The 17310-nt window shown below is 45.4% G+C and overlaps 2 protein-coding genes across 4 annotated transcripts; one reads left to right on the top strand and one right to left on the bottom strand.

The window, feature by feature from the left end:
• Positions 1-4157: 4157 nt before the first annotated feature.
• On the bottom strand, positions 4158-7423 carry LOC118780658 (ras-related protein Rab-7L1-like). 2 transcript variants are annotated; one of them, XM_036533277.1, is made up of 5 exons: positions 6983-7423; positions 6371-6442; positions 5500-5681; positions 4779-4900; positions 4158-4486 (listed from the first exon to the last, which is right to left on the bottom strand). In XM_036533277.1, exons 1-5 carry the CDS (start codon positions 7104-7106, stop codon positions 4369-4371), a joined length of 618 nt encoding a protein of 205 aa, XP_036389170.1. In that variant the 5' UTR covers positions 7107-7423; the 3' UTR covers positions 4158-4368. The 2 variants fall into 2 exon arrangements, with proteins under 2 accessions (XP_036389170.1, XP_036389171.1); XM_036533278.1 differs by lacking the exon at positions 6371-6442.
• A 319-nt stretch (positions 7424-7742) lies between these two features.
• On the top strand, positions 7743-15554 carry LOC118780657 (retinoblastoma-binding protein 5-like). 2 transcript variants are annotated; one of them, XM_036533275.1, is made up of 14 exons: positions 7743-7885; positions 8253-8278; positions 8452-8624; positions 8975-9115; positions 9473-9635; positions 9880-9989; positions 10077-10196; positions 10605-10758; positions 11013-11084; positions 11402-11519; positions 12302-12371; positions 12649-12878; positions 13417-13494; positions 15182-15554. In XM_036533275.1, exons 1-14 carry the CDS (start codon positions 7867-7869, stop codon positions 15232-15234), a joined length of 1527 nt encoding a protein of 508 aa, XP_036389168.1. In that variant the 5' UTR covers positions 7743-7866; the 3' UTR covers positions 15235-15554. The 2 variants fall into 2 exon arrangements, with proteins under 2 accessions (XP_036389168.1, XP_036389169.1); XM_036533276.1 differs by having other exon boundaries at positions 13417-13569; positions 15176-15554.
• Positions 15555-17310: the final 1756 nt, after the last annotated feature.

Raw genomic sequence — 17310 nt, 5'->3', positions numbered from 1 at the left:
TTTTGCAGATTTCGTTGTGCTATAGATTTAATCTAATATAGATTAAATGAATTCTTTTGGCTGTCAATCTACACACAATGACCCATGATGACAAATTAAAAACATTTTTAAAAATTGTTTTGCAAATTTAGTAAAAGTTAAAGACTGAAATATCTCATTTACATAAGTGTTCAGACTCCTTGCTATGGTGTTCCAAATTGAGTTCCAGTGCATCCTATTTGCTTAGATTATCCTTGAGATGTCTCAAGTACTTGATTGGAGTCCATGTATTGCAAATTGAATTGATTGGACATGATTTAGAAAGGCACACACCAGTGTATATAAGGTCCCGCAATTCACAGTGCATGTCATACCAAAAACCAAGCCATGAAGCCCAAGGAACTCTCTGTAGACCTTCACAATCAAATTGTATCAAGGCATAGATCTGGGCAACAGTATAAAACCATTTTAAAGCTTTGATTGTTACCAGGAGCACAGTGGGCTCCATCATTGTGAAATGGAAGAAGTTTCTAAACAGTAGGACTCTCCCTAGAGCTGGCAATCCAGCCAAGCTCAGCAACCGGGCAAGAAGGGCCTTGGTCAGGGAGTTGAGCAAGAACCCAATGTCCACTCTAAGAGAGCTTCAGACGTCCTCTGCAGAGACCAGAGAACCTGCCAGAAGAACAACCATCTCTAGAAGCACTCTGTCAATAGGGCCTTTATGGTAGATTGGCTAGAAGGAAGCCACTCCTGACTAAAAGGAATTTGACAGCCCGCCAGGAGTTACAAACGGCACTTAAAGGACTCTGAGGGCATGAGGAAAAGGATTCTTTGGTCTCTGATGATTCAAAATGGAACTCTTTGGGCTGAACTTCAAGTGCTACATCAGGTGAAACCAGGCACTGCTCATCACCTGGCTAATACCATCCCTATGGTGAAGCATGCTTGTGGCAGCATCACATTATGGGGGTGGTTCTTAGCGGCAGGGATGGGAGAGATGGGTCAGAATTGAGGTTAAGGAGGAATGCAGCCATATACAGAGATCCTTGAAGAATATATGCTCACACAACCTTGGACTGGGATGAAGGTTCACTGTTCAGCACGGACAAAGGTACTGTATAAAGAGACTGAATAATTATGTAAATGACAGAGTATGAGGTATTTTCAAACAGTGTAATATGCTAATAAAGGTAAAACCTACAAGATAGAAAAATAAGATGCTGATAATAAAAAGGATCTTACAAAAGTTGTAGCTGTAAATGTGGGAGAAAACAGACAAAACTTGGCTATATCTGGAATTTTCAATAGCTGTATAGTAGCAGTACGTGGCAGCCTTTATCTGCTCTTGTCAGAGCAGCCGCAGTGAGTTGGCACAGTATCATCAGTTGAATGGATCACAGAAGCTGACAGCATAGTTGGTTTGGCTTCTGAATTCCTGCACAAATGTGATAGGGACCGAAAATAATTCCACACAAGAAGTTGGGAGGGTTTGCTCGCGCACACAGGAAAACAGATGGCTGCGCAGTTTCTAATAGCATAGCAGCACATTTGCGTAGGCAATTGTCATTTCCTTGCCCCACGCATTTTCTTAAACAGTGCCTTTTCAGAGGGATCATACAGAAGAAGGATATGACAAAAATGACAGCAATTGTGGATATTGAGTAACAGGATATATTCAATCCCATACCCACAGCACTGTGCATATAGAGCAGCCATTACATTTGCGTGGTGTATGCTCTTATCAACGGTGACATAGCTTACAATTTTTACAAGTTTGTCCTTTAATACAGCTGGACATTTACTGAGGCAATTTACTGAAGTACCTTGCCAAACACTACAATAGCAGTGTCTCACTGAGGAAGTGAAGAAGCAACCTTTGAGTTATGAGCCCTGCCCTTTATTGCTACACCACACTGCTGCCCTGCTCTTTACCACTACACTACACGACTTCCCTGCTCCTTCTCTTCTCACTTTGTAGCAGTGAATTGAGCATGCAGATTCTTTTTATACAACATCCAAAGGATCCACCCATACCTCACTGTGTATTCTACATAGCTCCTAGTTCAAGCCCTAGTCCTCTCACAAATGGACTACTGTAACTCCCTCCTTGCTCGTTTTCCTGCCTGTGCCATCAACACCCCTGCAACTAATACAGACTACAGCTGCACGACTTGTCTACAACCTCCCTAAAATAGTCGTCACACCCCTTTTCACCTCGCTTCACTGACTTCTCGTTACCACTCACATCACATTCAAAACCCTGGTGCTAGCATACAGGACAGTGAATGAAAGAGCCCCCTCATACCTACAATCAGTCTTCAAACCATCTCTACCAGCCAGATCACTATGATCTGCAACCTTGGAGCAACTGACTGTCCCTTCCGACAGGGTCACTCCTCTCAGCCACGATGCTTGTCTGTACTGGTCCCCCAGTGGTGGAGTGGCCTTCCCTCAGGGCTCAGGACAGCAGAATCACTGGTCATCTTCTGACACAGACTGAAGACCCACCTCTTCAGTCTGCATCTTATTTCCACCTCAATTCCCATCCCCATTTTGTTTTATGTGCTTTGTGTGATCACAGATACTGTGATCTGTTTCTAGGCTGTCCAGTTTCAGTTTCGCACAAGTTGACTTGTGGTAGAGCTTGAATAGTGTTAGCCTGGTCTGACGCTGTTGCTCGTCTAACTTGAATGGATACACTTCTGTTCTCTTGTGCTGGAAGTTGCTCTGGGTAAGAGCATCTGCTAAATGCCGATAATGTAACGGAACAGCATTACATTACATTCATTTAGCAGACGCTCTTATTCAGAGTGACTTACATCAATTACAGTTTTTTTTTTTACAATGTTATCCATTTATACAGCTGAATATTTACTGAGGCAACTGTGGGTGAAGTACCTTGCCCAAGGGTACAGCAGCAGTGTGCCAGTGGGGAATTAAGCTGGCAACCTTCCGGTTATGAGTCCTGCTCTGTAACCACTATGCTACACTGCTGCCTATGCTTCCTTACCTCTATACCACACTGCTTCCCTGCTCCTCACTGCTGCACCACACCTCTTGCTTGCTCCTGATTTAGGGCCATTAGGCTGTGGGTTAAAATCCCAGACAGGACATTCTGCTGTACCAATGAACCCAAAAAGAGATTTTGTGTGAACTCAGCATGGCATTCGCTTTATCTAATAATGTTTCAGTAACGCACAAATAGCCAGTGATTAGGAATCACAAAATCAGCTGTTTATTCATATCCATTCAAGGACAATCTGATTTATAAAAATACACATTCACTGTTAAAATCCAGGAACTCAATTTAGTAGTTCTGAAGTACTATAAAGGACAACACAAAAAGTATTTGATCCAAGACAAATATATCTCATACGAAACATGACAGCTTGTACGGCCTGGCACAGGGCTTGCAGCCTTGGCAGCTCCTTCTGGTTCGTGAGATAAAAGTGGTCACTAGCAGCGGCAGTAAAATCACGACGGATTGTCCCAAAGGCTTCAAGTGAACGTTCCACGCCAGAAGTAATGCTGAATCTCCACTACAAGATGGCACCCCGTTATCACGACGGTGTCGGCTGGGCTTTGTCACCGAGATCGGTCACCGTTGCTCACCCTGATCTGGATGTGACGGAGATGTGAGTCACGTCTGAGGATAGCGGAGACGTGACTCAAGCTTGAGGACAGCCCTTTCCCCTGGTACATTCTTGGGTGACAATACCACCCTAGATTGGCCACTGACCTAGGAAATGATGTGTTCTAAGTGTGGGCACTGTAAAAAAAAAAAAAAAAACTTACAAAAAGTCACAGGATGTCAAATGGTGCACTGTGATTGGATAATTTGCCAAAAGTAGAAGAGTGTTTAGTAGCGTAAAAATACCCAACACAAACTGTATAATCACGGTGAATTATTGATGATCAAATAAAGTGAAAGCCCGTAATAATTGTTCCTCCTACATAAAAGGGGTGCTGTGTTGTGACACAATACGGTATTTATGCAGGGGAAATGGAAAATTCAGAGCCCAAAACAATCTCACTGTAGCAGGCCCATTACCCAGTGTTGTTACGCTGCTAAAAGGCTCCACTCTCCTGGAGTATTGATAGAGTATTGATAAAATGATCAACAGTAGAGTATCTGATTCTGTTCACTTGTCAAATCAGCTTGATGCAGAACTTTAACACATAGCAGCTGCCCATCCCAGCAGGACATCTGGAAAGATATAAATGAGGACAGAGGAGAGGTCCCTTACTGGGAGGGACAGGAGAGGGAGGACTGGTATTAAACAGTCACAGGATCACTCTTCATTTTGAACACTCATTATTCCTGGTATGATCAGAAAGCAAAATCTAGCTTGGTCAATGGAGAGAATATAAAAGCGATGTTTGGTTCAGTCAGCAGCAGCCCTTCTGATTGGCTTCCTTGGCTGGGCAGTCCACCTGGATCCGCCCCCCATCCTGCTCTGGGCGCGGCACATCTTGCCGGTTCACCATCATCTTCTCCACCAGAAAACTGAACAAACAGAACATCACACAATCAAACCCCACTACACCCAGTACATCACACAGTCAAAGCCCATGATCTCCAGTACATTATACAGTCAAACCCTATTGTCCCCAGTACATCATACAGTCAAAGCTCTGGTCTCCAGTACATCAAAGCCCTGGTCTCCAGTACATCATACAATCAAACCCCACTGTCCCCAGTACACCATACAGTCAAAACCCACTGTTACAATAGCATTGTAACATAATTGATTGATTTGTCAACATTCTTGTTATCTGTGACCTATACTGTAACATACCTGATTGCTTCATTGATGTTCTTGTTGTCTTTAACTGATGTCTCCATCCATCCTATGAAGCCATTGGCTTTGCTGAACTGCTCAATGCTGGCATGCGACACTTCCCATGGGGAGAGATCGCACTGCAACACAGACTGAAAGCTGGAACACACTTCCCTCAGATTCATTTTCAGACATGCAAGATCCTTTTCCGGAGCTCAAATGAGATAAATATCAAATGATAATACTGGCACAACATATAGACAATTTGTGAGAGAACAGCTTTAAGTAACATGTTAACATGTAAGTGTTTTCTGGATGACTAACTAATTCATAAACAATACACGTGTGTAAATTTCACTCTGAATCATACGTACTCAGATTTGAGACAGTTGTGTGCATTTGGCACTGTGTGAGTTCACACACAGTCCAGACCGCATATGACTACTTTCCTCCTTACTTAATAACAGCACTAATGGGCAAAAGGGCAAGATAGTTTCCTTTCAGTGAATGTACCACTACATACTGTACTACTACAAATAATATACTGATTAGGACTGACTCAAAGCAAATTAAGAAAGTAATATTAATATGCACATTAACGTTTGCAGAGGTGACACACATGTATAACATCAAGTTAAAGCACAAACATTACCCTAATAAGCATCCTACATTTATGACTTTCCAGTTCTGCCACACCTCTCCTTGGTGCCTGTGTCGTGGTGATTAGTTGGAGCCATACCTTATTAGCCAGTAGAATGCAGGGGAGGGGGCTGCCCCCAGCCAGTGTGACCTTGCTGTCCAGATCCTCCTTCCAGCTGCTGCAGCTGCGAAAGCTGGAGGAGTCGGTCACATCAAACATGATGATGCAGCCAGATGCCTCTTTGTAGTAGATCCTCGTCATGGAGGTGAAACGCTCCTGGCCTGACATTTCCGTACATGTGCCATCATGGGGGTGGGGGGGCAAAGGTCAAATCAGGTGAATCACATCCTGCCATACTTTCTTTTCCCTTTCAACATAGCACACTCTCAGGGGAGAGAGGGTTATTCTCGTTCCATTGTAAAGTTTGTTATTTTAGTTCTTTGCTGATACAGAAGCACACCTGTGCGGTGCTGAATGACTGCAGCCACTTTAGCATGCTTAATTTGCACAGGGGGCTGAAGGATTTCATGATCAAACACTTATCACCCTGAGTGTGGCATGAAGCAAGGAGCTCCCCATACACACACACAGGCCTCACACAAAGCTTTTCAAGTTAAAGCAATTCTGCCATTCTTCATCAAATCACTGGAATATTGCGTATCACCAGCTCAGAACAGCTGTTATATAGAACAGCTTTTACACATTGCACTGGAAATTTCACATATCGTGAATATAGGTTTTAAATGGAATTTAGCAAAAAAAATGTGATTGGTGATAAGGAAGAGCTTGCTCTTCATTCATTTATTTCATGAAGTGTGTGTCTCTTTTGTGTTTGTCTCTTAATCTCTGTTTTCTGTCACTCAGCGGCCCTGATTCTCCATAAACGGCAGTGACCACCGCATGGAATCAGCTTCAAAATAGGATCAGTCTGGTCTTCTAATAAGAAGCTACAGAGGTGAATGGGACTCACCTGCTATGTCCCACAGCTGCAGCCTGACTGTCTCTGTGTCTGACCATGGCAGCACTTTCAATGCGAAGTCGACTTCCCGATCCAGAACACAACAACAATCATTTAGCCCAGGGCACGAAACTCACGTGTGCCTTATGAAAATGTGCCTAATCAGAAAATCATTTTTTACCCTATACTAAATAATACTGAAATAAAAAAATAACATTTTAATATACGTGCCAATACGCATAGAAAGTACATCAAATCTTGCAACACTCTGTAATTGTAAGTATTCTGTAAATATACTGAAACATACTTTTTCAATGCAACCTAAATTTATACACTTTGTTGGTTTATTCGATTACTTTATCCCCGCGATTTGAGACGTTTAAACAAAAAGAAATGTCTGATATCATAAAATCGAAGAAAACAGTCAATGACCCATTAAAGTATAAAGTGCAACTTGCACGGGCCAGAGACAGTGATCATTTAGATCAAGCTAGTTGTATTACGAGGTTATATAATGCAGAAATGAGTAACGCAGGAACGGTGTTGCTCAATCCAAAGATAAGCCTATATTAATGCAGCAAAGTACAGAGTTAATGCCTTCAGATTAGTATGAGAAAATCTTACCTCCCACTGTAATCTTGTAATGTTTGTTAAATTTGTCATTCACGTAACGATCCACCAGAGATGTCTTCCCAACGTGGCCATTTCCAATTACCAGAACTTTGAAAAGGTAATCACGACTCTCCATGACTGAGCCAAACAGCCAGCTATCATCCCATCAGGAAGTCGTCTATCATGATCTAAAACATAAAATTAGCTGTCCGTAACATAGCCTTCGTCTGTACCAGTCGCGTGCAGGCCTCTCTGCGACGCAGTTAACTACGTGAACAGTTAATGACAGCTAGCAAACTTTACATAGTAAAATAGAAACGTCACCGAACCAATTATACCTAATTGTAACAACTAATTGTTCATTGTTGTTGCATGTTGTCATTCACAACTACTGCTTCCCCCGCTAAGGTTACTATTTGTCGGAGCAACGGGCTGCAGTGTTGTTGTGTAAATGCGTACTAAACACCCCAGAAACTTCAAGACAACTTTTGACAGTGCGGCAACACTATCACGTGATATTGCAGATAGTTGCGTACAAGGCATTGTGGGAATTTGAGTTTATACGCAGGAATAACATAGGTGTTTTTACGAATGCCTGTTTTCTTCAGGATCGACGAACAGCTGCAATATTACGTGAATACGGCCTAGGCTATTACTAGAATACAGCTGTATAGCTGTTCAGTTCAGCACAGCTTGTCGCTAACTATCTGAACTGAGTAGTTACTTTTTTGCAGGCAACGTAATGCGTGCATTGTTTTGGGTCCATCGTAAAAGCACGGCGGCAGCCGCTGGATTGAATTCAATGGATCTAACAAATTGAATTATCTGTTATTTTATTTGACATTTAAGTTCTTATGTTGTTAATGTAATATTTATTACAAGGCTGAGGGCTGACCATGAATCTAGAGCTGCTTGGTAAATACAAATTTGGCGCTCACTCCTAAATTAGTTGTAATCTAACAGTAATTGTAATAGCAACCTTAGCTAATATTAGCTGCCGCTAGCCAGCTGTGAAGAGTCTGTTAACGTTAGTTGTCAGTTAACACCAGTAAAACCAGAGAATTTTCTTTTTAGATTTAGCTCGTTACGATCAGCCTAGCTAGCAATTCTTTAGCTTGTTTTGAATAGTTGCCTGCAAGCTATTAAATCATCCCACTAGGAAATTGACCGGTCAGTTCGTGTCCTTGCTCGGTTCTTGCCTTATCTAGGTGGCTAGCTTTTGTAGCACTTTGACATCTAAGTTGACAGCTGAGCTCACGCCATACAAATCTTTTCTTTTCAGAGTCTTTCGGGCAAAATTACCCCGAGGTAAGTCGTCCTCTAACTACCACACTACTGCGGATATGCGGATAATTTGTGTCGTTGATTACAACAAAATTAATCTGTTTGGCTAGCTAGATTTATATATTTATATATAGATTATTAAATTATGAGCACAGACCTAGCGGTTATTAATAGTGTATGTGTTAAACTACTGTCAGGAGGCCGATGGCACCTTGGACTGTATCAGCATGGCTCTCACCTGCACGTTCAACCGCTGGGGCACTCTGTTGGCCGTGGGCTGCAATGACGGCCGCATTGTCATCTGGGACTTCCTGACCCGCGGCATCGCCAAAATCATCAGCGCGCACATACACCCCGTCTGCTCCCTGTGGTGAGATCATTCTGACCGATGCTGTATGAAGCTAAATCACCGGTGAACACCGTGTGTAATTTGTGGTGTTACAGAGCTTGGATTACTGCTTTCTAAATTGCAAAGGAACACCGTTTTTAATTTCACTAGTGAAGGGTATGAATGGAGTAGCTTATACAAGAGCTGACAAAGGTATTATTTGCACTGGAAGCTTGCCTTTAATATAGCTAAATTCGAGTGGCATTGATTGCCTGAATTTTCAAGAGGCCCATGTTGCAGTGTGTGTCTTTGAAAGGTTAAATGCATCCCCCCTCAGCCGTGCTAATTCTCATCCTCAGCCCTCATTCTCATTTCCTTGTGGTGGTTTTCAGCTGGAGTCGAGACGGCCACAAGCTAGTCAGCGCCTCCACGGACAACATTGTGTCCCTCTGGGATGTTCTGACTGGCGACTGCGACCAACGGTTCCGCTTCCCGTCGCCCATCCTCAAAGTGCAGTTCCACCCACGTGACCAGTGAGCTGCTTACCGCTGCTGCACACTAAAACATTCCGGAAAAGTCAGACTTGCTTGATGTGGGACTTATGCTCTTGTTGTGGTCTCTCGTAGTCCAAGATGTTGCCATTTTGTGCATTGTATGGTTGGCTTGTATGTCAGTCATCCAGACTCAGCTGTACACTGTATATCCGTCTGCATGGGGCAGTAAGTTGAGGTCATTAAAGGTCCTGTGATTCTTAGTGCAGGTGACAGTAGAATTAATCCATTGTTATATGGTATATAGTCATAAGTTGCACTGGTTGTTTGTATATGATCATGTCCACTGGAACCAAGCATACTCTGAACCACCTCTGAACTGTCCACGGTGTCTCCCAGGAACAAAGTTCTGGTGTGTCCGATGAAGTCTGCTCCAGTATTGCTCACGCTGTCAGACTCCAAGCATGTGGTTCTGCCTGTGGATGATGACTTGGACCTTAACGTGGTGGCGGCCTTTGACCGGCGGGGCGAGTATATTTACACTGGCAATGCCAAGGGAAAGGTCAGGGGTCATGCTGGAAATACTTACACTCTATAACAAGATGTTTTCAGTGCTGGTTTGTACTTTGATGCACCTATATTCCTGCTCTATAGCATGAAACTGGTGAAATGTAATTTGATGTCTAACTGAAAATTGAGTTTTTTCAATTGTTTTCAGGTAGTATTGGTATAGTAGGCTTGTGGGACTAGGTGATGGTTTGAATCTGTCAGTATTTTCATCGCTCTGGTGGCCCTTCCTTTCCAAGATTCTAGTGTTGAAAACGGACACCCAGGACCTGGTGGCTTCATTTCGAGTGACGACAGGGACCAGTAACACGACTGCCATCAAGTCCATAGAGTTTGCACGTAAGGGCAGGTGAGAGGCGGGGCTTTTTGGGGAAGGGTATGTGAAACCAGCTGTGTCTCCCCGTGTCCTCCTCACCCCAACCTGTCTGGTTTCCAGCTGCTTCCTCATCAACACGGCGGACCGCATCATCCGTGTGTACGACGGCCGGGAGATCCTGACATGCGGACGCGACGGAGAGCCGGAACCCATGCAGAAACTGCAGGACCTGGTGAACAGGTGAGTGAACATAGCTCTACTTCCACATGGTCGGAAACACGGACACTGCTTTTGTGCTCTGTGCTGCTCTGGTCTGTGTGTGTTTGGGGTCTGAGTTCTGTGCTTCTTGAATCTGCTAGTCTGTGCTGCTCTGGTCTGTGTGTGTCTGTGCTCTGTGCTGCTCTGGTCTGTGTGTGTCTGTGCTCTGTGCTGCTCTGGTCTGTGTGTGTCTGTGCTCTGCGATTCTGGGCTCTGCTACTATGCTTTTATGTTCTGTGCCCTGTGCTCTGTACTTCTGGGCTCTGTGCTGCTCTGGTCTATGTGTTTCTGTGCTCTATACTTCTGGGCTCTGTGCTGCTCTGGTCTATGTGTTTCTGTGCTCTGTGATTCTGGGCTCTCTGCTTACTCGTTTTTTTTTTCTTTTGGTAGAACCCCGTGGAAGAGGTGTTGCTTCTCGGGGGATGGGGAGTATATTGTGGCCGGCTCGGCCCGGCAGCATGCCCTCTACATCTGGGAGAAGAGCATCGGGAACCTGGTGAAGATCCTGCACGGCACCCGGGGAGAGCTTCTGCTGGACGCTGCGGTGAGTGGGCTTCTGTCTGTCTCTCTCTCTCGGTTTCTCAATCTCTCCCTGTTTTTCTCTCTCTCTCTCTGTCTCTGGCTGAGTCTGTCTCTCTGTCTCTCCCTCTCCCTCTCCCTCCCTCTCTCTCTCTCTGTCCCTCTGTCTGTCTCTGTCTCTCTGTCCCTCTGTCTGTCTCTGTCTCTCTGTCCCTCTGTCTGTCTCTCTCTCTGCTGTCCCAGCTTCAGCTTGCCTGACCTCCCCCTCTCTCTCCTCAGTGGCACCCTGTTCGCCCCATCATTGCCTCCATCTCCAGTGGGGTGGTGTCCATCTGGGCTCAGAATCAAGTGGTGAGTCCAGTTTCTCTCCAGGTCTTTGGACCAGGTCAAATTTGTCGTACTCTCCTGCCCAACTGCAGGCATTCTTTACATTTATACCCCAAGGAGACGGCGATTTGGTGGCTAGTTTTTAGTGGGTTTGGCAGGCAGAATGTTGAGACCTGTTTAAAACTAAGGGCCCTGTATTTTCTGAAACTTGGTTTCGGTTTTGTAATTAAGTGATAATTATGCTATGGTGATTAGTGGGGTTAGTGATGGTCTATGGAGGTGATTAGTGGGGTTAGTGATGGTCTATGGATGCTATCTCTGTTATTGCTGTTTTTGCACAGGAAAACTGGAGCGCATTTGCCCCTGACTTCAAGGAGCTGGACGAGAATGTGGAGTATGAAGAGCGGGAGTCCGAATTTGACATTGAGGATGAGGACAAGAGCGAGCCAGAGCAAACCGGTATGGACCATGAGCCAGGGGCCTTTTGCCTGATCAACTGATCTTGAATCAGAATCTAAAGTTTACATTAAATTGTTGATGTTTTGATTGAGGGAGGCCCAGCTGGTCTTAGACCTGTGGATGAGAGCAGGTTGGAGTGGGAGATGGAAAGAGGCAGAGTCCACCACTCTGTGTTTGTGTGAAACGTATGGGCAGGCTGCCACTCTTGAGATCATTTTAACCAAAGTTACACTTTTTCAGTGCTGATAGTGAAAACAAAAGTAAGAGAGATGAAGAAAGATGAAGCCGTTCTTTCATCTTCAGCTACAGTGGCTGGCTAACTGTCCAGACTCTGTCTCCATCTTGAGGTTAGTTGGTGCAGTGCAGAAAATGTGAAGCTTCAGGTCAGTTTTAGAATAAACCAGTTTCTTAGTTCCAGATTAAAACAGTTTTTCACTTCTAAAATAAACCAGTTTCTGAGTGTATTTAAGTGGGGGGGAGATACTGCTTTTGCTGAGGGTTATGAATTCTAAATGCTTCATATATTGTCGGTCTTGAATTTAAAATTAGGATAAACCAGGAAGAAAGGTTACGAAAGAACTCTCTGGAACAGGTGTGGAAGATATTCGACTTGAATGATTCTGCTTACAGTGTAGAATTTAAGGAAACTAAAAGCTTGGATTGAAGCATCATCTTAAATGGAAGTTGATGGTGTCAGGCTCAGCATTGAAGAAATGGCTGAAATGGATGTTCATTGGGGCTAGCGTTAACCCATGTGCATGATGTGTCTGTGTGTCTCTCAGGTGCGGACGCTGCAGAGGACGAGGAAGTGGATGTGACATCAGTTGACCCCATTGCAGCCTTCTGCAGCAGGTGACATCTATTTTGAGTCTTGCTCTTGTTGTAATAGTTTTCAGTGCCAATGTTTCTATCATTAAAGTTACTATGTCACTCCAATACCGTAGAAATACAGCTCTCTTAGAAATGAACAATACCTGAGATGGCTTTATGTTACTCCCCTTGCTGACTTTATCATTCCTTGTCCAATTGGAAATGAAGCTTAAATTGATTTTGTGACAAAGTCATCGTTATTAGCCTACTATAATAGCCTATCATTAATATTATGATGTATGTGATGTGTTGTGAGCAGTGACGAGGAGCTGGAGGACTTCAAAGCCCTGCTGTACCTGCCCATCTCCCCGGAGGTGGAGGACCCTGAGGAAAACCCCTTTGGTCCCCCGCCCGACGCTGCCCCTGACGACAGCTCCGCCTACCCAGGGGGCGGAGACAAGAAGCAGCGACAGCCTTCTGCCGAGGGAGCCCCGCCCAAGAAGAAGGCACGCACCACCACCATCGAGCTGCAGGGAGTGCCCAGCGATGGTGAGGCTCGCGCACACACCCAAATGCACTAATGCACACTCACACACTAAAACACACAAGTTCACTAACACACGTGCAAAAACATGCACACACACTACTACTGGGTGACAGGGTGTCCCCAGTGACATTGATACTGTGCGCAGATGCAGTCACACTAAGATTAGCACAACCCCTGAAGGCCTATTAAAGCAGCAGAACTTAGCCTGCTGTAAGGGTTGACCAGACTCCCCTCCTTCCTTACGCTGGGGAAAGTTGGAGTCATACTTCTGTCTGTAAAAGTAGTTTGTGTGGGAACTTAACAGGCTAACTATACTATGGTTCAGTACCACAAGTTGATGAGGTAAGAAAAAATACTGCATGGTTACCCTGTGTTTAATGTCATCAAAGGTTGTGCAGGCTGGTTACGGCCACCGAAGGTCATGTAGGCTGTGTGAAGCCATGGAAGGTTATACAGGGTGTGAATAGTCATGTTAGGTCGTCTTTTGGAAAGCCGGGATGCGAATGCTCTCTGCTCTTAACATGCCTCTTCTCCCTGTAGAAGTGCACCCCCTTCTGGGCGTGAAGGGTGACAGCAAGTCCAAGAAGAAGACAGCAGGGCGACCGAAGGGGTGGAAAGGTAAAGAGAAAGATTCTTCCTTTAAAGCCAGACTCCTGCAGGGGGACAGGGATCTCCCTCTGGAAGGCCGAGGAGGAGGAGGAGGAGGAGGAGCAGGGAAGGGCAAAGAGCAGGCAGAGAAGGGACAGCCCGACACAGGTGAGGCCCTCGGGAGCAATGCTTCATGTAGACGCTTGCCTCTCAGCCAAGGCCCCGGTCCCTGCCCACAGCCCCGCCCCCCTGAGCACACCCCCCTTTGTTCCTCCTGTGTGTCTGAGTGCTGGACAGCGTGGCTCACAGACAAGTGCTGCCTGCTCCCTCTGTGAGCAGTTTACTCTCTTTTCTCTTTGAGCAGCTTACTCTCTCTCTGAGCAGTTTATTGTCTCTCTGGGAGCAGCTTACTGTTTCTCTGTAAACAGTGCGCCTTACTCTGTGATCTCTGGTACATGTCATTTCGAGACTGTAGATGAACAGCAGAATTTGAAAAGCAGTGCTGACTGAATTTTTGCTTGATACTGAAGTGGCACAATGGCAGTTATTTAGGCTACCTAATACAGGTTGTGTTGTCCTCGCTGAGTCTGCCAGTAGAGAAAAGATACATGTTAGAGCACATGTCTGATTTCTGCTTGTAAACCTCAGGTGGGCCTGCCGCCTGCTGTCAGAGGTAAGGCCACTCAAGACACCTTTCTAGAAGGGTCAGGATGCCTCTCCCACCCCCTCCAGACTTCTGAAAGGGGTCCAGCCCTCTGCCTGCTCGCTCCATGCCAACTGCTGTGATCGGTCCTGTCCACTTCCTGCTTGCGCTTTGCCCTCCTTGCTCTGTCCCCTACAGCACTCTCCTTCAATACTGTACAGTGCTGTAAGCCAGTGCAAGAGGGGGTGTGTCTGTGTGAGGTCTGTACTGTCACCATGCCTTCACATGTCACCCTGCAGTCAGTCCAGGCTGGTTAAAGCCAGTCAGAGACCCTAATTCAAACATGCTCCGTCCCTCTGACTGTCCTTGTTCCTGGATGACCGCAGGGTTTCCTGGTGTCCTCTGATCCTGAAGTCATGGTGTATTGATTGGTTTACATCATGCATGCCAGCCTCAGTGCTTTATGGGAGGGGAGCTGCTGTGAAGCCAAGCCTCAGCATTTACGCTATAGCTCATGGATAGAGGAAGAGTTCAGTTCATACAAGCAAGCGATTTCCATCAGCTAAGCCCTGCTGTTTTTCTCTGTGCTGTAATGTTTTACAGAAATATGGATAGCTGTTATTTCAAAGGGAGGTGGTTTAAAATGAAAGGTATCACTTTGGAAGGGTTCAGATTAGTCCACCAGAGGGCGTTATTAAACAGTGTTAGTCAAGTGTAGTACATTGGCATAAAAATACATTCATGTGTCACTTCACGTGCAGCGTCACAAATGCACATAGCGGTCATGACAGATTCCACTATAGTGGTTTGTGTCAGTTGTATTTACACTGTCAGGGTAAAGTGTGTTTATGAGAGATGTGGTAGCCTGCCTCTCCATGAGAAACCTGGTCCTCGAGTGGTACGTCCCCCTCAGCACCTCTGTAGCTAACTAGACTTTCTGATCCTTTTTAGCATTATTTAGAAACCAGTGCTGCCATGCTGTTTTCCCCCTCTCTCTCCCTCTCTCTGTCTCCCGCTTCATCTCCCTCTTTATCTCTCTCTTCTTTCAGTGATGATGTTTGTACATTTTTTCAGGGAGCTTGGGGCCACCAGTATACAAGCAGCATGAAGTCCAGGGTTTGGACTGATTGTGGACAGTGAACATTGCCCCCTAGGGGCAGGACTGAGTTAATGAACTTTTCGTCCCTGAGACTGGATGTCACATGACTACTCACATTCCCTGTGTGTCTCCCCTCTCTCTGGGACTTCAGCTTCATTTTTCTGTGCTGTGATTGGACAAAGGTATCACACTCATGCAGGAAGCTGGAATGTGCATCACTGAAAGATACCTGATCTGTAAGTGCGGCACTCATGGTCAGTAAATGTGTTTTTTCCTCATTATTGTGTGTAACATTTGCATTTGTCTTTCAAACTGCACTGAAATGCACGCAAGGAAAGCTCTGAATAAATAACATCAAAAGTACTCTAATCTGAATGGCTGACCTTTACACTGTGCTTTCATAATAAGGTCATCGTTAAGATCCCTACCCCTTTAGTACATGTTCTGTCAGATCCCTGAGCCATTGGGATAGCTCTGCTTCATTAGATGAGCTGTTGTCAGTGTGGTCTGTGGTCAGGTCGTGAGGGAGGGAGCTCTGTGCTCCTCTCTCCCACAGCCTCCCTGAGGGCCATGGTATTCTGCAGCCCGGCTGCTCCTCTCCCTCTGCCCTGTTCTACGTCTCCCTGGGGAGGAGAAGCCCATCTGCTGGCCGGCTCTGCCATGGAGCTCTGTCCCAATGCGCTCATGTAGGTCTTACAGCTGCTGGGAGCATTGAGTGCGCACACACAGAGCAATGCTAACATCAAGCTGTTTCACTTTGGGAGGGGCTGGTCCGATCATGCGTGGATCTGTAATGGAGGGAAATGATGCGCCTGATGCTCACCACTGAGGCCCACTGTTCAGCGTAGAGCTGGAGGGAATGGGGGGGGCTCCAGGGAGGGGGCAGAGCATGCTCAGTCAGGGGGCATCTATGCCTTTCCTCCAGACGTTGACGCTGGGCAGTAATTAGCTTTAGGTTCAGAGCTGAACTCCTACATAAACACCAGGAATTAAATTTGTTTGATCGGTTGTAAAACAGATTAACACTGGAGATGACAAGCAGGGCTATATCTTTCATAAAATGATCTACAGTATATCTGCCCCCAGACAAAGTGATTCAGTTACAGATAATGTGAATGGCACACTTCATATGGAAAAGCAGCTGGCTCTGCAGTCACTTAAGTTTGAAGAGCAGCAAAGCTACTCTTCAACTCTAGAGCAGGCACAGACTGAATCTATGCTCTGAGCTGCCTTTATGTCTTACAGATACTTACATCTTAGTGTACTGAGACCATGAAAACTAGCAGACCCCACAGGAACAGGAGCTCCCCAACCCTGGCTAAAAGAAATGAGTTACTGGCTGCCATGACCACACCTGGCTATTGGTCATTGTCAACTGTTGTTGGGCGTATTGGTCCACTGATCTAATTAATTGTGTCAGAAGTGTGGAAGAAGTGGCTCTCTATGGTCAGCACTGGCCATGATTAAGTTACTTGAGGGCAGTATTGTGGGAGGAACCTAACCGTGACCCTAATGAAATATGAGTAAATAAGCCTTTTTCCAGTTTCGCACAATAAAAACCAGAGAATCTGTGCAATCCTGCTTTTTTTAATATAGCTTTTTAAAATCTTTATTACAACCACGTACACATCATACTCAAATGTATCTTCAACAGTAGAAAGGAGTAGTCCTAAGGGAAAGACAGCGTGGACGGCTGGGGTCAGTCAGTAGGGATGATAATCTGCGTGGAACGCTCCATCGGGTACCCTGAGCTGTGGCACTGGGTCTCCAGACCACAGGCTGTTTTTGATGACAATAATCCACATACATGACAGGGAACTATAAGCACATCATTGCCTGCAGACAGTGCTGTGCAGCCATGACTCATGCAGAACGCAAGGAGACACATGGACACACGGACACTCCAGAATGAAACGGTACATGGCTACCAGTCAGAGTGCACACACCTTGGAGAGAGCAGGGGAGAAAAAAAAAATCGCTGTTTCTCATCTGGCTGTACTCAGATGATGAATTCGCCCTTTACGTGGTTCTGTTTGTGTTTGTTTTGGGAGCATGCAGTTCACGTGCTGTGGTTTTAGAAGGCATTAGCACATCACAGTTGTGT

The sequence above is a fragment of the Megalops cyprinoides genome, chromosome 7 (assembly GCF_013368585.1).
Source record: "Megalops cyprinoides isolate fMegCyp1 chromosome 7, fMegCyp1.pri, whole genome shotgun sequence".
Classification (NCBI taxonomy): domain Eukaryota; kingdom Metazoa; phylum Chordata; class Actinopteri; order Elopiformes; family Megalopidae; genus Megalops; species Megalops cyprinoides.
The sequence above is the reverse complement of the archived record's forward strand: the minus strand, read 5'-3'. Positions and strand labels throughout refer to the sequence as shown.